The sequence below is a fragment of the Mastigoproctus giganteus genome, chromosome 9, assembly GCF_048544385.1.
Source record: "Mastigoproctus giganteus isolate SK-2022 chromosome 9, ASM4854438v1, whole genome shotgun sequence".
NCBI lineage: Eukaryota > Metazoa > Arthropoda > Arachnida > Uropygi > Thelyphonidae > Mastigoproctus > Mastigoproctus giganteus.
The window spans coordinates 189,986,027-190,005,810 of record NC_143583.1 but is presented as its reverse complement, the minus strand read 5'-3'; the positions used below and the strand labels follow the sequence as shown (position 1 = coordinate 190,005,810).

Genomic DNA, 19,784 nt, shown 5'->3' with positions numbered 1-19,784 from the left:
CAGTATCAAAAGCCTTTCTAAGATCCAAATATATAATATCAAAGTTATTCCCTGCATCCAATTCTTTTGTGACTACATCATAGTATCCAATCAAATTGGTCAGGCAAGATCTTCCCTGAACAAAACCATGCTGTGTCTGAGCTATAACTGAATTCTTGTCAAGATGATCCTGTAGTGCTTCTTTAACCAGTGCTTCCATTAATTTTCCTGGAACAGAAGTTAAACTCACAGGTCTATAATTAATGTCGAAGTTTGCAGATGATACAAAGGTCGGCAGGGTTGTTAATGACAGTAATGACAGTGTGCAACTGCAACAGGATCTAGATAATTTGGGCAGATGGGCTAAGAAGTGGCAACTGAAATTTAACCTTGACAGATGCAAAGTACTGCATATGGGTAGAAGTAACCCCAGAGAAACGTACCAACTGTGTGGTACTACACTTAAGGTGGTAGAAAATGAGAAAGACCTGGGAGTAATTGCGCAGGTGGATATGAAGTTTTCTGAGTAATGCAGACAGGCTGCCAGGCAGGTCATGGGGTTTTGTCAATGATATATAGGAATTTTGCTAGCAGGGAAAAGGAGGTGATTAAGGCAATGGTCAGGCCACGCCTTGAGTACTGCGTACAGGTCTGGAAGCCTCATTTTAGGAAGGATGAAGATTTACTTGAGCGTGTACAGAGAAGGGCAACAAGATTGGTGAGGGGAATGAATTGATCCTCTTACTAAGAGAGGCTTAAGTTCTGCAAATCGCAGTGGCTGGAGACTAGCCACCTGCGCAGTGATCTGATTGAGGTGTATAAGGCCTTGAATGGGTTGAGCACGCTGAATTCTGGTGGGATCCTTCCACTTGTTCAGATTACGAACCTAAGGGGGCATAAATTCAAATTAAGAAAAGACAGATGTAGAATAGTTGTGCGGAAATTTGGTTAATTGCTGGAAGAAACTTCCATCGGGTGGTTAATTGCTCGAACAAACTTCCATCTGTCGTTATGGAAGTTGACAGGTTAAATAAATTTAAGGAGGAACTGGACAGGAATTTGGAGGGAATGGTGTGATTTTTTTTTTTTTTTGGCTGATGCTGCATAAGCTCACACACTTGCTTTCTTGCATCACATGCCACCACCACCACCACCACTACTACTACTACTACTTGTGTCAGCCTTTGATCCCCCTTTGTGAATTGGGGTTACATTTGCACATCTCCAGTCTGTGGGTCCAAGGAAGCTCTCATAATTATGGCTGACGGTTTGCTTACTTCCTTTGCTGCCTCCTTTAATATAACTGGATAGATCCCATCCAGCCCAGGTGCCTTTCTTGTGTTTATCTTCAACAATTTCTCCTCCACTTTATTCTCAGTTATTACAAGATTATCTAGCTTACTGCCAGAGTTGAATACACCTCTGGCATTCCCCCTCGTTGAATACCTCCTCATGTGTGAATGTCGATGCAAAATATTGATTTAGTTTGTTAGCTACCTGAGCAGGATCATGACCAGTTGAACCATCGATATCAAGTGGACAAATCTGATTCATCACCTTCCTTCTAGAGTTTACATAAGTAAAGAACTCCTTGCTGTTTTTCTTTGCATCCCTTGCCAAAGATTTCTTGTAATCTGCCTTCGCCTGCCTAACCCCCTTTGTAACTTGGTTACAGATAAACTTATATCTATCATAGGATTCTGTGTCATGTGTTAATTTATATGTATCGCATGCATTTTCTTCTCTGCCATATGTCTCATTAGTTCATCTTACATCCATTTAGGCCTGAACCTTGAACAGTATTTCTTAGTTGGTATGTAAAGCCTAGTAGCTTCCAAGGTAAGTTCTTTGAATGCTTCCCATTTTGAGTTTGCTGTTGATAACATCATCAGTTGGTCCCACTGTATGGAATTTAAATACTGTCTCGGACCATCGTAGTTGCCTTTACAAAAGCAATAACCCTTCCCTTTACCCCTGATGGTAGTTACCTCCTTGAGTAAATCCCACTTCAGCACACTGTGATCACTGCCACCTAGTGGTTCCTGTATCTGCAGATTCTTAATGCACGAAGAATCACTTCTGATAATCAAATCAAGAGTATTACTCCCTCTAGTTGCCTCCCGAACATGCTGATTTAGAAAACAATCACCCAATAAATCCACAAAAGCCTTGCTAGTGTGTGAGTGACCAACCCACAAATTCCAGTCAATATCTGGGAAATTAAAATCCCCCATTATAAGACTCTCTAATTTACTGGCCCACTCTATTTCCCTGTACAGTGTCTTAATATACTCATCAGAGTCATTAGGCCTATAGCACACTCCTACTCTCAATTTTGATCTCCCAATGCTTATGTCACACCAAACTGACTCGACACTGCACTATCAAGCAATGTCGACTGGCTTCACTTCCTTGGATTTTATGTGTTTCTTAACTAATAGCATAACCCCTCCTCCTTCCTATCCTGTCTATCCTTTCTGTAGACGTTGTACTCCCCAAATTCCAGTTCTGCATTACTTATATCTGTGTGACACCACGTCTCTGATATCCCAACAATATCCGCCTTTGATGCTTTGAGCAATACCTCAAATTCATCAAATTTATTTACCACACTCCTAGCATTGGTGTACATGCAAGTATACATGCACCTGTTCTTTTTCTTAGCTACCCTAACACAACCCATGTGTTTACTTGTACCCCAATGACTCCCAGCAGTCTTTGAAATATCCTGCATCTTATTTTCCAAGCTGTTGCTCATTCCAATAAAAGCGGTGCAAGAATCACTTTCACCTCTGCCAGTGGTTACTGTTAATCTATTAGTCCTTGTATCCTCCCAATCTAGCAGTTTTCCGACCCACCTAACACCTCAATAGCATCAGCAAACATTCTTGCACCCTTTCTATGTAAGTGTATCTCATCACTGTAGAAGCAGTCTCTCCTGTTAACAAGTACAGACCAGGCTGAAAAAAATTCTACCCCTTGAGCCTTGCACAATCTTTCCAGGGTCGAATTGATCGACAGGGCTGTCATCATATACTCTCTCCTATCGTGTCTGGGCAGAATTGCAGACTATTTCAAATTCAACCCTAATTCATAGCTTTTTTTCAACAGTGACCTGTACTTGTTAAGTAATTCCACTGGTCTCCTACTCTTAGTATCATTAATGCCAACGTGTACAACTATATCACCTTTTGTGCCCTTAAAAGACTTGCAAAACATCTATTTATACCTTATGTAGTTATTACTTGAATTTTATGATTTGTGGTTGATTTTTTTTTTCCCTTTAATTTGGAGTCTTGAAGTGACCTGGTTAATCCGATCCCAGTAAATTGAGAATCTGCTGTATAACATTTTTGTAATGTCATATGATTCGTATATGGTGACAGTTTGCAATGACTACTGCAACCAAAGATCTATGCTGCAATGTCTATTGTAATGTTTTATTTTATAATTTTTATTTATTGTAATTTTTGAAATCTCATTCTACTTTGCTATGATTCACAGTACACTGCCTGAATCTTTTGGATTCAGGAAGTGTACTGCAAAACACTTTGAACATCACAGCTGCTTGGGCTGTGGTGATGATTGAAAAAATGTTTGGAAATACTATTATTAAGCAACCTAAATACTCTAATCTTACATATATTTTTTCTTCCTTTATATCATATGGCTATAAGAAAGTTGTCTGATAACTAGGGTACTTAGTTTCATTTTTGTTTCTTTTAAAGTTCATGCAAAAGAGCAAAGAAAAATATGAACAGGAAGCTGAAGAGGAAGAAAGAAAGATATTGTATGATAGAGAAGTTTCAGACTCAATGATAAAAGAAGGGTGAGTTTTTTTTCTTTTTAGCTTTAAAGCTATAGGGAAAGAGTGGCAGAACAGTACCAGGAAGCAAAGTTTGTAATTTGTGTTGCATAGGCTATCAAAAAAAAAAAAAAACAGGGAAAAAACTCCCATTTATACTTTGTATTTACATTCAGTATCAGCCAGAGGAGTTTACATCTGTAACATCTTTATAGATAGATACCAATCAGCTTGAGAGATTGAACTGTATGCTGTGGCAGCATACAGTTCAGTCTCAGTATCAATACTTGTGCTCTCAAATGATATCCTATGCTCATAATTATGCTACTTATTAAAAAAAAGCTGATATTAGTGAAGGGACTGGATAAGCAACTGGAGAAAGAAGAAAGCTGGTGCAAAGCAGTGGTAAAAGGAGTGCTTTTTTGTGGGCAAAAATGAAATTTCACATTCTTTTGGCATTGGCCAAATAATGTAGAATATAGGGATTGAAGACAAGTTTTTTTTCAAAAAATTGTGTGCCGAGCATGAATGGTGGAAGTTAAGTGAAACTTCTTTAGAAACATTTGTTATTGCACACTAATTTCTTCCACTGTCGAAATAGCTTAGATCTCTCCTTTGTACTCGATGGCGGTGGTTTCAGCATTGCACCTATACACGTTCTGTACATCTTACAAGGCTCACATTAGTCTTCCATATGTTGAATTATAAATTTTTTTCCGCCGAAAGAAATATTTTAAAAGATGAAAGAAATATTTTGGTTTTTAAATTTTTAAAATTGGACTACTAGAAGCTGAGATATAGTGATTTAAAATGTAAACGCGACACGTGTGCAAGTTACACTGTGGTGGTGCTGTAGGGGTACTGATTACGTCTTGCATTATTGCTAGGTACAGTGGCAAGTCATTAATTTTGTGTCGCATTTTCATGATAATTTTTGTCAATCCAGAGATGCAAGTTACTCCCATGTGAAAACTGCCTGGGCCATGCCTCAAGAAGTTTCACTTCAAAGAACATCCTGAGATGCTTTCGTGATGATATAATGCTTAACTACTACGAAATGAGTGTTTTGTCCACAGTGGCGCAGTTGCTACATACCTGTTCGTTGAGTGGAGGAATCTGTGTTCAAGTCTAGGCATTTGAAAGGAAGGTTTTATTGTGTTTTTTTTTTTTTTTTAAATTGTATTACAATGCTCACTATTAGTCTTGGGCTTGCTGAATTATAAATTTTTTTCCATCAAAAATTTTTATGAAATATGATAGAGAATGATGAAAGAAATATTTTGGTTTTTAAATTTTTAAAATTGGACTGCTAGAAGCTGAGATGTAGCGATTTAAAATGTAAATGCAACACGCATGCGAGTTACACCGTGGCCATGATGATGTTCACTAACACTGTCCTAACCATGCCATCACCTTATTGTTTTCAAACACTTAATTTCTGATGTATTTTCCTTACACAAGTAATCCACATTAAAATCTGAGTCACACCCTGTGTCACTGGCCTACTGTTTGTCGATTGTCTTCCCACTGTTCACAGAGGCTGCAATTTCTTCCTCACTCAGGTAATGTGCATTTGGAGCTTCCACATCTACCTCAATCCAAGCATCTAGGTCATTTGCTCCAAGACTGCCACCAAGTACATTATGAGCACCTTTTGTTCTTGTTCTGAAAATGCTGCTAATTCAAAATTATTATTAATTCTCTTTTTTTTTTTTTTTTTTCCAATATAATTTTTCCAGCATTTTCAATTGCTATTGAGCTTACTTTCTCCCATGCAAATCCAGTATTGTACGCAACCTCTTTCAGTGTTAATGTTTTTAGAAATTCTAGAACTTGAATTCCTGAGTTCACAATACTAGCAAGTAGTTAACTACAATAGTAGACTTTCAAGGCTTGAATATTGCCCTGATCCATAGGCTGAATTAGTGCAGTTATGTTCCTTGGCAGAAACATGACTGATCATGCCATTTTTTGATTTCATTACATCAGCTGAAGAATGAGCTGGGCAGTGATCCAACAGTAACAGAGCCTTTTCTTCAAGGTTTTTGGAAAGCAGGTGGCCTCTCACCAATGGTACCAACTCACTTTCAAACCATGAAGCAAAAATATCACTCTTCATCCAAGTGTTGGAGCTAATTTTATAAATAAAAAGGTAGAGATTTCATGCTGACATGCTTAAAATATTGGGGACTTTGACTTTTATTGATGTATAGTGGCTTTAGCTTTTGATTTCTGGTCTTGTTTGTATGCAGTAACACAGTAATTTTCTCATTGTTAGTTTTCATGCCTGCTTTGTTGGATGCCTTTTTAATAACCAGCAATTTTTTGGGAAGAAGTTTCATCATAGTTGTACACCTGTTCATCAGTGAATTCGCCATTTCGAATCACATTACGCAGAAATTTAGGAAATGTTTCTGCTGCTGTAATGTCACCAAATGCAGATTTACCTACAAAACTAATCTGAAATATCTTGTGACATGTCTTCCATTTCCAGAGCCATCCTTCAGAAACTTTAAATGTGTCATCATCTGCACCAAGTAGCTTATGAAATTTAAGGGTTTATGCTTTCAAAACTACCTCATTCATCGGTATTCCTTCACTATACTTCTGCAGAAACCTCTTTTATAAGCATTGGTCCACATCACTCTTTTCACAAAGCCTCGTTTTCTTTCTCTGGAGGCCTATTTCATCTTCTACGGAGTCTATGAAAAATGAAAATTTTCTTCCTCTTTCATCCAACCGCACATCTTTCTTTCTGGAATTCTCACAAAATATACTGCATTTTGTTTCATCACTCTTAACTCTTGAAAATCTTTAAATTTTCTTCAACTGTGTAATTTTTTTTCTTTTGGTGTCCATTACTTCAGTCCTACTGACTTACTAATTTTGGCTGTGTATTTATAGTGAAAACTAAATCAAAGCCAAATTGTCGGGCCTGTCATAGTCCCATAGTGAAGTCACGTGATTTCTCCACAAGTCATTTGTCAGTTCATGTATATTTTTCTAATTTAGCCCCTAGCAGTTTTTGCTATCCTGTACTAGAAGTATCTTATCTTCAACTAGAAGTGTAACTACTAGTTGAAGAAAGGATGTCATGTGCTGTTGTTTACAAAAATGTACTTTTTAACTAATGTAATGCACGTTATGAGTGGTAGCCATTTCTTTCCACAGGTAACCATTTGTAATTAGCATTCCACTGATATACACTTTCATTCCATCTGTAGCTGAGGGGAGAAACTTGTATTATGTTAGACTTGAATTTCTGTACAGTAATACAGAAAGTTATTTCAAGTCTAATATCAATAAGTATCTTCTTTCCTCAGCCTTCAACCCATGCACAATACTAAATAAACACTATAGGTTCTAATACACCTTGTGCTTGGCGGTTTTCATAAAAAAAAAAAAAAAAGAGAGACTCTCTGTCTCTCTCATCAAAATCCAGTCTTCCTAATCATCCTACTTGGCAATATCTTTTTAATTCACAGTGGGAGAACCTTTACAGAACCAAACCTGCAGTAAATAAACCATCTGGAATATGACTACAAGACCTAGCTTTAAAATGGGGTCTGAGTTTTGACAACATATATGATGGTAATAGTGTAGGATCCACCTTGGGAAACTTTCATTCCTAACTGTAAAAGGCCCTCTGGCAGACATGGTCATAAAACATGCATGCTGCTTACCTGTCACAGTTCTCTGAATATTTTTAAATATATACAGATGGCTCTAAAATAGATACCCAAGTGGGTGCTGCAATGGTCCTTCCACACACTATCTCACAGTTACTCCCAAACGATTGCAGTAGCCATTCTCGTCACCACCAAATACGGAGGATGCGGAAAGGTCAGGGAATGACCACTGCATATCCCGGAGCAATATGACCTTAGTTGCTAATGCTCCTAAAAACCAAAAATAACAAAAAAGTAGTCATTCTTCTGAGCTAATTTCCATACTAATAGCCTTGAAATACATTGTAATTTCTCCTCTGAAGCACCTCCTATACACATTCATTAAATGTAATGCATGGCCTTCAACAAAAGTACACACCACCTCATTCTGTACTTTACCAGATGGGTTATTCCATGTCAAGTGGCCTAGGGGTCCCTGCTTGACCATCTTTAATTTTGTTGAAACTTGGTGTGGATGTTTAAACAGGTTTCAAATGAAGCTGGGCAAAATTTCAGTTCAAAATATAGTATGCTCAAGGCACCAGCACCTTTTTTGTGGAGGTCACTTGTGTTATGTGGAATAAATCACAAAATATTTTCAAAGTTTTAAGTGTTACTGTTGCACAACATTGAAAGGTAGTGCTCTGAAACTTGGTAAACCTAGTTAACATTTGGCAGGGAATGCAAAACTTTTGGTGTCCAGGCTCAAAAACCTTCACATTTTTTACAATGCAGTCTAAAACTGGCACCAAAAATTTGTTGCGACAAATTTAAGCAAGACTTTTGAAAGTCGTAACTTTGAAATAAAAACCTTTGGTACCTTCTACTTTGGCCATTCCACTTACCAACTGTATGAATTCAGCCTAACTAAATATCAGCTCTTATACTTGTTTTCTGGCTGAGATATTTTCGTTCAAAGATTGACTCAAAATTTGAAAGTCAAATTTGACCTATATTAAGGGGCAAATATCTTAATGTGGGACACCTTCAATTCTCTCTGGCTTTTGCCACCACTGGAAAGAGTAGAGTTTCAGCTACAAGGATCATGGTTTATCTGTACAATTCTGGAATATTCTAGAATTCCAGAACATTCTAGAATATCCTTAAATTCCAAAAAAAAAAAAAAAACCACACCTGTGAACATTCTAGAACTCTGGAATATTCTAGAATTCATACAAAAAAAGTATAAATGAACCATGCTGTTATTTATGTGTTTTATCTTCATGATGAACAGTTTGTTTATTTTGTTCCTCTATTTTTTATTGTTTGACTGTAATTAAGTTAAGTTTTCATTACTTGCAGAAATGTCCACTTATTAGTCAGCATGAAAGCCATGGAATCAGAATATTTTGCTGGAGATAAGCTGGACTCATGCAACATCAGTCATGTGGATAATTCTAAATGTTGTGTGCTATCCTATACAAGCAAAATTGGGTTAAAATTATTTAAAGAATTTGAAGAACAACAGCTGATAGGTCAATGTTGTGGATTAAAACTGGATGAAGAAGACACAATTGGTCTACATCATGAAGCTTTGCTTTTGATAAAATTTGAATTTTTGCAGCGTTCATGTTGCAATCCTTTCCAGAATCAAAATCATATGGTGAAAAAAAAGTTTACAACCAATTGATTTGTCAATGTTAGACTGCCTGGAAAGGCTTAACAAAGGTAGACATAAAACCAGGCCAGAAGCTGTGCCCATCATGCCAAAAAGTCTAACAGCCGAAAAGCAGCAATAGGAACATCAACTTCATCTGGATCAGACCATGATGACAAAATGCATTTGATTGAAAGCTTGAACACAAGTTTGATGGCTATTGGTATTTCTCCTCTGAAATTTCAACAAATGGCTAAGAGGGACTCAAGACTATGCCAAAAGGAAGACAAGTCAAGTACAAGATGTAATTGCCAGTAAAACTGCATCTATTGGTGTCTTGGATCCAAATGACATCATGGAGCCAAGTGCAAGTCATCAGTGCGGAAATTGTTTAGATCAATGAGTTGCTGCAAGAATTGAAAGAAAAGTTGATGGTATCAAGTCATTCAGAAATACTTAAAATATTAACACTAGCTCCAGTTAGTTGGTCCATAAAGAAAACAATGGAAGGGTTTAGTGTCTCAAAAAGAATGGTCAAGAAAGCTAGAAAACTTAAAGCAGAAGAAGGAATCATGGCCATACCTGGAAAAAAGCTTTCTGAGCTTTTTTCCTTGCTTTTTTCTACTACTCAGCAACTTGAAGGAAATGTTTATAACTTATCGAGATAGAAAAGGATCTGACATTGGATTTTCTAAATTTTGTGAACTTCGACCCAAGCGGTGTGTCACAGTTGGTGCAACAGGAACACATTCTGTATATGTATGCCCAATCCATCGAAATGTCAAGTTAATGCTAGCAGCAAGTCCTGTTGAATGTGATTACAAGTTCTCATTGGTAAAACAGTCTGTGATTTAGAGTCAAAATATTGTATGCTTCATCGGTGTGAAAAATGTCCAGGAATAGATGAATTTAAAAAGTTTATAGAGAATATTTTTGAAAACAATGAAATAGAAGATATTATTGAATTCAAGCAATGGATACACACTGAACAGAGATACATTGGACACAAAGCAATTAACAACAGAAGATTTTATTGAAGAGTTGAGTACAAAGAAATTTAACCTTTCCTGTCATCACTACATTGCTAAACATCAAAACTACCATTTGAAGTCAACAAAGGAAAGCCTAATGACAGGAGAATTGGTCATCTTGATGGATTTTGCAGAAAATTATTCATTTGTTGTGCAAGATGCTGTTCAAGGTTTCCACTGGGAGAATAGCCAGGCTACATTTTATCCATTTGAATTTATTACAAGGATGTTGAACTTCAGAATATAAGTTTCTGCGTAATCATTGATTGCCTTCGACATAACACAATTGCAGTGCATGTTTTTCTTACCAACTTAATTGAATATTTGAAGAGTTTCATGACAGAAATCAGGCACATTTACTACTTCAGTGATAGTTCTGCAGCTCAATACAAGAATTTCAAGAATTTTATTAACTTGTGTCATTACCAGAAGGATTTTGATATCAGTGCTGAATGGAAAATCTTTGGCACTAGCCATGACAAGTCACCATGTGATGGAATTGGTGGAACAATAAAGTGATTGGCAGCACGTGCAAGTATCCAAAGCCCAATTGAAAACCAAATCCCGAAACCAAGAAACATGTTTGAATTTTGTGACAAGCATGTGACTGGAATAAAATTCTTTTTGTTTCTAAAGAGGAAATTGAGTAAATAAGGCCATTTGAAGAGAAAAGATTCATAGACGGTCATACTATTGCTGGAACAAGAGAAAATCATCATTTCATTCTTATTGATGCAAGGCAGATTCGTGTTTGCAGAGTATCAAATGATACTCTGCAAACACTATCATCATTTGTAGCTTGTGTAGATCAGACTAGTGAAACCAATATTCAGTATGTGCCAATTGTTAATTTACAACCTGGCCAATACATTGCCTGTATTTATGACAATTGGTGGATTGGAAATATTTGTGAAATTTCATATGAAGAACATGATGTATTGGTAAATTTCATGCATCCTCATGGAGCAGCTTGCTCATTTCACTGGCCTGCTAGACAAGATGTCTGCTGGATTCCTGAACAACAAATTATTGGCAATCTTCCAACTCCAAAAGCAACAACAATGGGAGGACAATATAGCTTGCCTGAAGTAGTAATATCAACCATTAGTGAAAATTTCCAGTTCATTACAAAGCAGTGGTTCAATATCTTCACACTCACTTGCTTATTTCAAATTGTATTGTGTTTTAAATAAATTTTGTTGCAGTTATAATTTCTTTCAAGCTTGAAAACCAATAGAACATCATCTTTATGCTTTGGAATCCTGAACAAAGACCACTTTTCAGGCTTGGGAACTTGCACTAAACCCATGCAGTTTCTTTTCATGCCATTTGCACCCCCATTGTAAAAAATACAGATCTTTTTGTTCTTTGGCAATATATCCTTTCTCCTTAAACCAAAGAGCAGAGTAATTGCAGAAAATTTCACTCTTGTAAATGCAATAGTTCTGAGCAAGTATCCTTATTGAGATGTGAAACTTCACCATCAAATAAGTATGCACATATTATGTGTGGAAAATATAAAATGTTTAAGGCCATTTTTTAGGCCTTAAGTAGCAAGACACAAAAACTGAAAAACCATGATTCTTGTTGCTTAAAACCTGCTCTTTCGTCTCACATTAAGATGTTTGCTCCTAAAGATAGGTAAAATTTTGAGTCTCTCTTTGAAGGAAAATATCTCAGCCAGCAAACAAAGTATAAGAGCTCATATTTAGTTAGGCTGAATTCATGCAGATGTTAAATGGAATGCCCAAAGAAGGTACCAAAGATTTTTATTTCAAATTTATGACTTTCAAAAGTCTTGCTTAAATTTGTCGCAACAAATTTTTGGTGCTAGTTTTAGACCACATTGTAAAAAATGTGAAGGTTTTTGAGCCTGGACACCAAAAGTTTTGCATTCTCCGCCAAAAGTTAACTAGGTTTACCAAGTTTCAGAGCACTACTTCTCAATGTTGTGCAACAGTAACACTTGCATATTATATTTTGAACTGAAATTGTGCACAGCTTCTTTGGAAACCTGTTTAAACGTCTACACCACGTTTCAACAAACTGCGAGTAGGGACCATCTTCAAAATTAGGCCACTTGACATGGAATCGCTCAGATTCAAGGTCATCTAATGGAGCTAAAAAAGAACAAAAGGCAAGTAAATTTTTGTTGGATCCTAGGACATGCTGGCATTGATAGAAATAAATGTGCTGATCGAGCAGCAAAGAATCCTACAAATAAAAACCTACTACTCTAAAAAATTCCACATTCTGATTATAGACTTTCAACACTCAATGGTCACAAATCTGGCAAAATAAACCAAATAATAAACTTCTGCAAATGAAACAAATGAACTTCAGCCATGGGAGTCGAGTCTCCATAAGAATTGGTAAAAGAAGTCATTCTAACAAGGTTGCACATTAGACATACTCATCTCACATATGTACTTACAAAAGCAAATCCCCCAGACTGCCTCTACTGTTGTTTGAAACGTTACCCTATAGAATGTCCATAGCACCATGTGGCACGACAAACAGCCTTCCATCTCCCTGTAAATTTGCAGTACTCCCTGACCTTATTGCAAATCATAGGCAATAATTCTAACATTGAAAATGTAAAATCCAAACAACCAATCATCCATGCAAAAGTCAATGTCACAGGTTTTCTTAAATGCAAAGTTGTCTCAGTGTAAAATGTTGGGGAGGAAGGTCCTTTTTCTCTACCTTTTTTCCCCTCCCCAACCTTTTCTATACCAATAGTTTTAAAGAAATCTTATAGGAACTGCTTTGTCATGATTTTATTCAAGATCTGTGATGAGTAATATTAGAGTTACTGTGCTATTATATTTACTATTTTCTTGGAAATACAGGAAAATTCAATTAGAAGGCATTGAAATCAGAGTATAAATACAATAACAAATCTTTCAAATTTAAGCAAGTCAACTCATTGTTGAAGATGGTGCATTCTCCTTGCCATTAGGAAATGAAATCTTGATCCCTGCTTCTCATCCCCACTAATAATACAGGAAGTTCCTAATGTGGTTGGTGTTCCAGTTAAGTTGGAACATGTTTTACCCTAGAAACAGCTATTTAACCAGCCAAAAGCTTATTTAATTCATGATAGAGTAAAAATAACCATTACAGTAAGTAATATTTTTATATCAAAATGTGGGATACCTTTTTTTTTAATGTTGCTCACTGTGATTAACTTCATTGATTCACATAAACTGCAGCATTTAGTTGAGGTAAGTTGCTTTTAAAAGAGGTATTCTGCATTTGTTTTTATGTTAATATTTTCAAACATAATTGTTTTTAGTTTGAGCCAGAAATCTGTGTACATTCATTACTGTTATTATCATCTTTTTCTTTATCATCACATTATATCAATTATTTCATATCATTTGCCAGCCATACTCAAAAAATAATAATAATAAATTCAAATATTTTTGTCCAATTGGCCTTCCAAGAGTCAAATTCTTAAAATTTTTAACTAATAACAGTTTTTATTTATTTTTGAGGTTTTCTGTTCTTTATGCTGACCATTTATATTTTCTGTTTGTTTGTTGTAACCAGTTAGGCATCTGCATCAAAGATTGATTAAGTAGCAACTAAGGTTTCATAGGAATATTGGGGGGGGGGGGTCAAATCAAATCCCCACCAGATAATTTGAATAGAGAGGGAGCAAATGTCCCACTCTATGAAACATGGTGGTAAGCATAATTAATGAAAGGTAATCACAAGAAAAGCACAAAATAATCATTTTTTAATTTTTTCATATGCTGTTTTCTGGTATGAAATTACAGTATGATATTCTGTCAAACTAGTAGTACAATAAATATTCCCAGTTGAAATTATGGAAAAAAAAAAAAAAAAAAATACGTACCATGCTGTACCACACTTCCACTCTATACTCAAGTAACATAAAACTGAATATTTTGAAAGTCACCATTTTGCATGTGTAAACTAAATTTATTGCATGCCACTTTTCAGATTTTCAGATGCCACTTCTGAAAATTTTTACCAGGCCAAATAACAGCCCAACACTAAATTTAGTGCTTGATGTAGAGGTATATGGAGAATTTGTTATTTAGAAAATGAAATTTATAATTTTTTCAAATTATAATGACTAATAAATTCTTTTTATGACTAATAAATAAATTTATTTATTAGTCATAAAAAGGATTGATAGACTGATAAAATTGGAGAGAAGGAACTATGTTATTGCTAATATGCCATTCCCTTCAACAGCAAGTTTGAGGGGATTTTAAACTAGGGAAAAGCAAGGAATGTAACACCTTATGTGAGCAAACTGATATGGCCACAGTGGCAGACTTTGGTCTGCACTCAATATCCTGAATTTCATAGGGAGCTATGTGGTAATAGAATTTCAAGTTCTGAGTTACTCCGTATGAGAGGAACCTTCCAGTAATTGACTAGCTGTTGCTTATCTTGTATTTGCTATCTGACCAGAATTGGAAGCAGTGATGTCATTGGACTTCACTTCTGGTTAGCTTTTGCATGCCTTTACAGTCTGCCTTGATTTAATTTCCCATGACTTCCTAGTGCACCTATAAAGGAAGTTCTAGATGAGGGGTGAATGAGGATCGGAATGGAAGAGCTATGGTGTTTGCAGTCTAGCAACTCTTTGACCTGCATCTTGGTTAGGGAAGGGGGAGGAGTAGCACATTGCTAGTGTTTTTATTGATGTTGGAGCCTGAGCTGTGTCCGATAGCTTGGGATTCTAGGAAGTCCTCCCCCCTCTCTCTCTTGGAGCAGTTGTGTACAATTTAGAGAATTTTGGAACTGAGGAGATTGAAGGCATGGCCATTGAAGATGCTATGGAAAGCAAAGCAATGTCTCCATGTACCTCCATGGCAAGCAGTATATATACTGTTATGCTACTGTTCAGATTTTTCTTATAAAAAATTTCAGGAGCAGCATTTGCTATACAATAAATTTAGCTTATGTTGCATGGCAGATGCCATGCAACATAAGTGAGTGGCATTTTTCTTTCAAAACATTTAAGAGCTGAAATCTTTTCCTTGTAAGGATACTTCTCTACCACCAGCAACCATTTCTTAATAACTGCTATCCCTTATAACCTTTCCAGTAGACCCATACATATTACAGGCACTCCCTGACTTACATAAGGAACTTTATGTAAGTTGAAATTTCCGTAAAGGATTTGCAGCACTCGCAGCTATGTGCACTGAATTTGATTGAAGCAAAAAAGAAATGTTTGATGAACATGTAAATAGAATTATGTATTCAATTTTTTTATCTCATGCGTAAGTAAAATTACAAAAGCGTGCAATTACAAAAATTTCAAAAAGGGGGAGGAGACAGGCATAATGTCAGCAAGTTTTGCCATTTCGAGCATCGTTGCCAGAATCAATGTCTTCAGCTGATAAGTACACTACTGCAGAGGGCTGTGGAAATTTAGAAGGGATTTTTTCCAACACATCACAAAATTTCTCTCCTGCTGTAGAATTGGCACTGGTAACCTCACTGCATACTTTAACATTGTGGAAATCAGCGCGATGCTTGAAACTATTAAACCATCTGTTGCTTGCCACGAACTTGACTTGGGGTTTGCCATACTTATCTTCATGAATACTTCTTGCTTTTGCTTGAGTGGCCATTAGACTCAGGGGCACTCGCTTCTGAATCTGATTTTTCATCCATATTATTAATAGCTTTTCCATCTTCGATATAGCACCTAAACGCTGTTTTGTGATCACTGTTGATCACAAAATGATCAACATGCCTTTGATCCTTTGATATGTTCTTTAACATGCACACTATCCTTTAAAATGACAATCACTGTTGAAACAGCGAGACCTAATTCCCATGCAATAGATGACAAACTTTGTCCTGCTTTGTACTATTCATCATTTCCAAATCCGTGAATACCAAATACGGAGATGCGGAAAGGTCAGGGAATGACCACCGCATATCCCTGGAGCAATATGGCCTTAGTTGCTAATGCTCCTAAAAACCAAACAACAAACAAACATTTCTAAATCAATTTTGTTTCATTTCCTAGCACTGCCACCACTTGCACTTTCCGTTGGTCGCTTTCCCTTCATCATTATAATAATTAAATATTAATGAAGGAAAGATTTTGAAAATTTATTTCTGTTTTTTGTATGATTGAAGGTTTCATTGAAGAGGAACACATTTCACCATAATAACGTAAAAACCCAAAAAATTCCAGTAATTGGGATTATCGCAAATGCAATAAGATCAAGTTCACTACCCATTTATAATAGATTGCACTAACAGAAAAACCCAATAAACTGGAAAGTGCAAATTGTTTTTATTGTTTTATGGTTGTGACTTCCAGAAATGTTCTTTAGAAAAATATCGACAAAGGTGTTCAAAATTGATTCTTATAACAGAACATATGATAATGATGAAAGGGTAGTGCTCCATTATAAAAATGGCCTTTTAGAGAGATAAATAGCTTAGTTATACAGTATAGCAAATATTTCAACTTCCAAGGTCTTGGAAAGAATTGCAAAAAAAAAAAAAAAAAAAAAGAATGCAAAATACGTTTCCACGATATTTTTTTTATTTATTTTATTTTTGTTTTGTTTTCACCGGCCAGCAAAAACTTACATAAAGTCGAATTTACGGAAGTCGAGTATTACATAAGTTGGGGATTGCCTGAAGGACAATGTACAGGCACTCCCTTACATGTAGATGTAATATCTGTAAATAGATCTAAGAGTAATGATACTTCCAATTGGGTTTTGGAGGTTAAGTTGAAGGCACGGAGAATATTGAGAAATAATGATAGAATATATGTGAATTGGATAGCATATAAATACGGAGAGATTTTCTCGGTGACAGTGCTTCAGGTGTTTGAATTTTGGACACACAGCAAAGCACTGTAAGGGAGAAGCATGTTGTGGTCATTGCTCGAGATTTGAATACTCCTGTAAGGATTGCGCTTTTAAAAGTGAGAATCCAGTTTGTTGTAATTGCAAGGTGAAAAATAAGAAGGTAACGCACACTGCCGTAGATAATAAATGTCCAGAATATGAGGACTTTAGAGCAATATAAGAGTAAAACCACTTATGGCTAATTGCTTGAGGATAGTACAGTTGAATGCTCAACTCTCAAAGAGTGTGGCTGCCCAGTTAAATCTGGAAATGGAGAGACAGAATATAGATCATGCATTAATACAAGAACCATATGGAATTAATGCAAATATAAGAGGATATCCAGGTCACTATGGTATTTTTACTCATGGAGAACATTCTCTAAGACTACCAGTATAGTAAGAAGCAGTGTTTTTTTGTAAAAAAAAAATAGGTGCCCGTACTCATTCTTTGCTATGAGATAAAATTGAAAATTAAAAGTACTCTAAAAAATTTTTTTTCCTGATAGTTACTTTCGTAGTAATGTTTTTGGAATAAGAAAAGAAAATTTAGAGTACTTTTCTACTCTAAATTTATTATGAAAATTTATTATTCAAGTATATACAGGGTGATTCACTGCCAGTGCAACAAACTTGCAGGAGGCTGAAAGTTGAGTAGTTGGATGTTTCATCTTAAACTTACAATTATTTAATTGTTATTAATGTAATTTGTGTAATATATAGTTAAACCTCAATAAAATTCACAATTTGCTCTATTTCATGTGGATCTTGAGCGTCTTTTAAGAGTTAATTCTAATTTCACCTACATTTCTTGAAATTTGTTTAATTTGTTTTGCTATTATTCCTTGTTTATAATTAATCGAAAACACGAATTTCATTTATTCTTCAGATAGTGTCAACCGAACCAGGTCAGATTCATTTAATGCAAACATAATTATGTCCAGTTATGTATTAGAGAGGTTGTTCCCACAGTAAGAGGTTTTATTATCAGTTGTTAAAAGCTGTATTTTCAGTATTGTAGCATTAGCATGTTTATTAACATGTCTTAACTTTCTTATAGGAAAAATGTAAGGTGGTTGCTAATTTTTTTGTTAATATGGTTTTTCCCCGTTTTTCTTTATTAAAAACCTGTTTTGGCAGGAAAGGTGAAATATATATATTTAAAAAAAAATTCTTTTATTTTCAGGGACCGTGTTATAATAGAAACAAGTATTGCATCATGTGAAAAGCTAGCATTTGGAAGAATGTCTTTCAGAGGGTTTAATCCAGAAATTGAAGTAAGTCTGTTTTCCCAATAAAGTGCAGGAGAACAGTATTGCCACAATTGCAGATTATCAGATATTTGCATATCTATAAGATTGAATCAGATTAGATTCAGCCTCATAGATATAAACAACTACTAATTAATATATTCTTTAAAAAAAAAAAAAGTTCTTTTGTTTGCTGTTGGCACCACTGTTTGATAGCATTCTTCAACTGACTGTCTTCCAAAAAAAAAAAAATACAAGGCTGGACTGTATGGAGGATGCTAATCACTCTCAGGTGTGGTTTTTAGTTTGTAGCCTTTAAATTTAGCTGAGCAAAATGTTCTTATTTGGCTCATCCTTAATTTTTCCATAAGTATAAATGTATCTCTCTCTATATATAAGGTTTGAATATATATAGAAAAATATATTTGATATATATAGAAAGTTTGGTGACTCATGTATATTTAGCAACACTTGAATTAATCACCTTTTATTTGCAGTCAGTATGAATTAGTGTGTGTCGAATAAAATGTTTTATGTGGTTCATTGCATTTTAAAACAATTTTACCGAGCAGCAAATTTGCATACATTTTGTTTCAAATTAGGGAAAGGTTGAATAGAAAACTGCTATGTATCATTCAAAGATTTTTCAGTAGAGCATAGTGGTAAACATAGTAAAAATATGGCTGAAAATTCAATGTGATCCATTGCTCTGGCTGCACTTCAACTTCAAAAACAATGATTCAGTTTCTTGTGTTATTGATTTGACCAGGAGTGATCACATTTAAATATATATTTCTTATGGATATGGTAATCACTTTTAGCACAAGATTTGAGAATGTGACACATTTCAGCCATGTTTGTGGCTTGCATCATCATTGATGGTCACAGAGTTTATTACCTGTTTATAATTAAATGCACTAACAGAAAAGCCCAATAAACCGGAAAGTGCGAGAAATGTGTTTTAGAAAAATATCACAAAGGTGTTTAAAATTGATACTTATAATGGGAACATGCTAACGATGAAAGGGTAGTGCAATTTCCATTATAAATATAACCTTGTAAAATATCCAGGTCACTATGGTATTTTTACTCATGGAGAACATTCTCTAAGACTACCAGTATAGTAAGAAGCAGTGTTTTTTTGTAAAAAAAATAGGTGCCCGTACTCATTCTTTGCTATGAGATAAAATTGAAATTTTAATTCTTTCCAAGGACTTGGAAAGAATTTTAAAAAAAAATGTTATTGGGTTTACATTACGATATTTTCACAATACCTCCATTTATCCCTACAGATGCAAAATAAATTTTCATATATTTTTTTTTTCAGTTTGCACCGGCTGGCAAAAACTTACATGTAAAGTCGAATTTGGGTAAATCAGTATCACTTAAGTTGGAGAGTTCCTGTACATGTAAATGAACTGGTAGAACACCTGACAAGCCCATTTAACCAGATTTGAGTCTGTTGGGATGTGTACACACCCCAACTGGGTTCAACAAATAAATTCTATAATTCTAAAATTTTATAACTGGGTAGAAGTGGTCAGGAAAGCCATATGAGCACTTCTCAGTTATCAAATTGAAAAGTA

The 19,784-nt window shown here is 35.4% G+C and overlaps 1 protein-coding gene across 1 annotated transcript in view; it reads left to right on the top strand.

Moving 5' to 3' along the window:
* Positions 1 to 19,784, top strand: part of Mpp6 (M-phase phosphoprotein 6) — a 41,288-nt gene that overhangs the window by 13,198 nt on the left and 8,306 nt on the right. The window contains exons 2-3 of the mRNA XM_090381579.1: positions 3,708 to 3,808; positions 18,135 to 18,225. Of these exons, the coding sequence (XP_090237705.1) occupies positions 3,708 to 3,808; positions 18,135 to 18,225 (192 nt within the window). The remainder of the gene's footprint in view (positions 1 to 3,707; positions 3,809 to 18,134; positions 18,226 to 19,784) is intronic.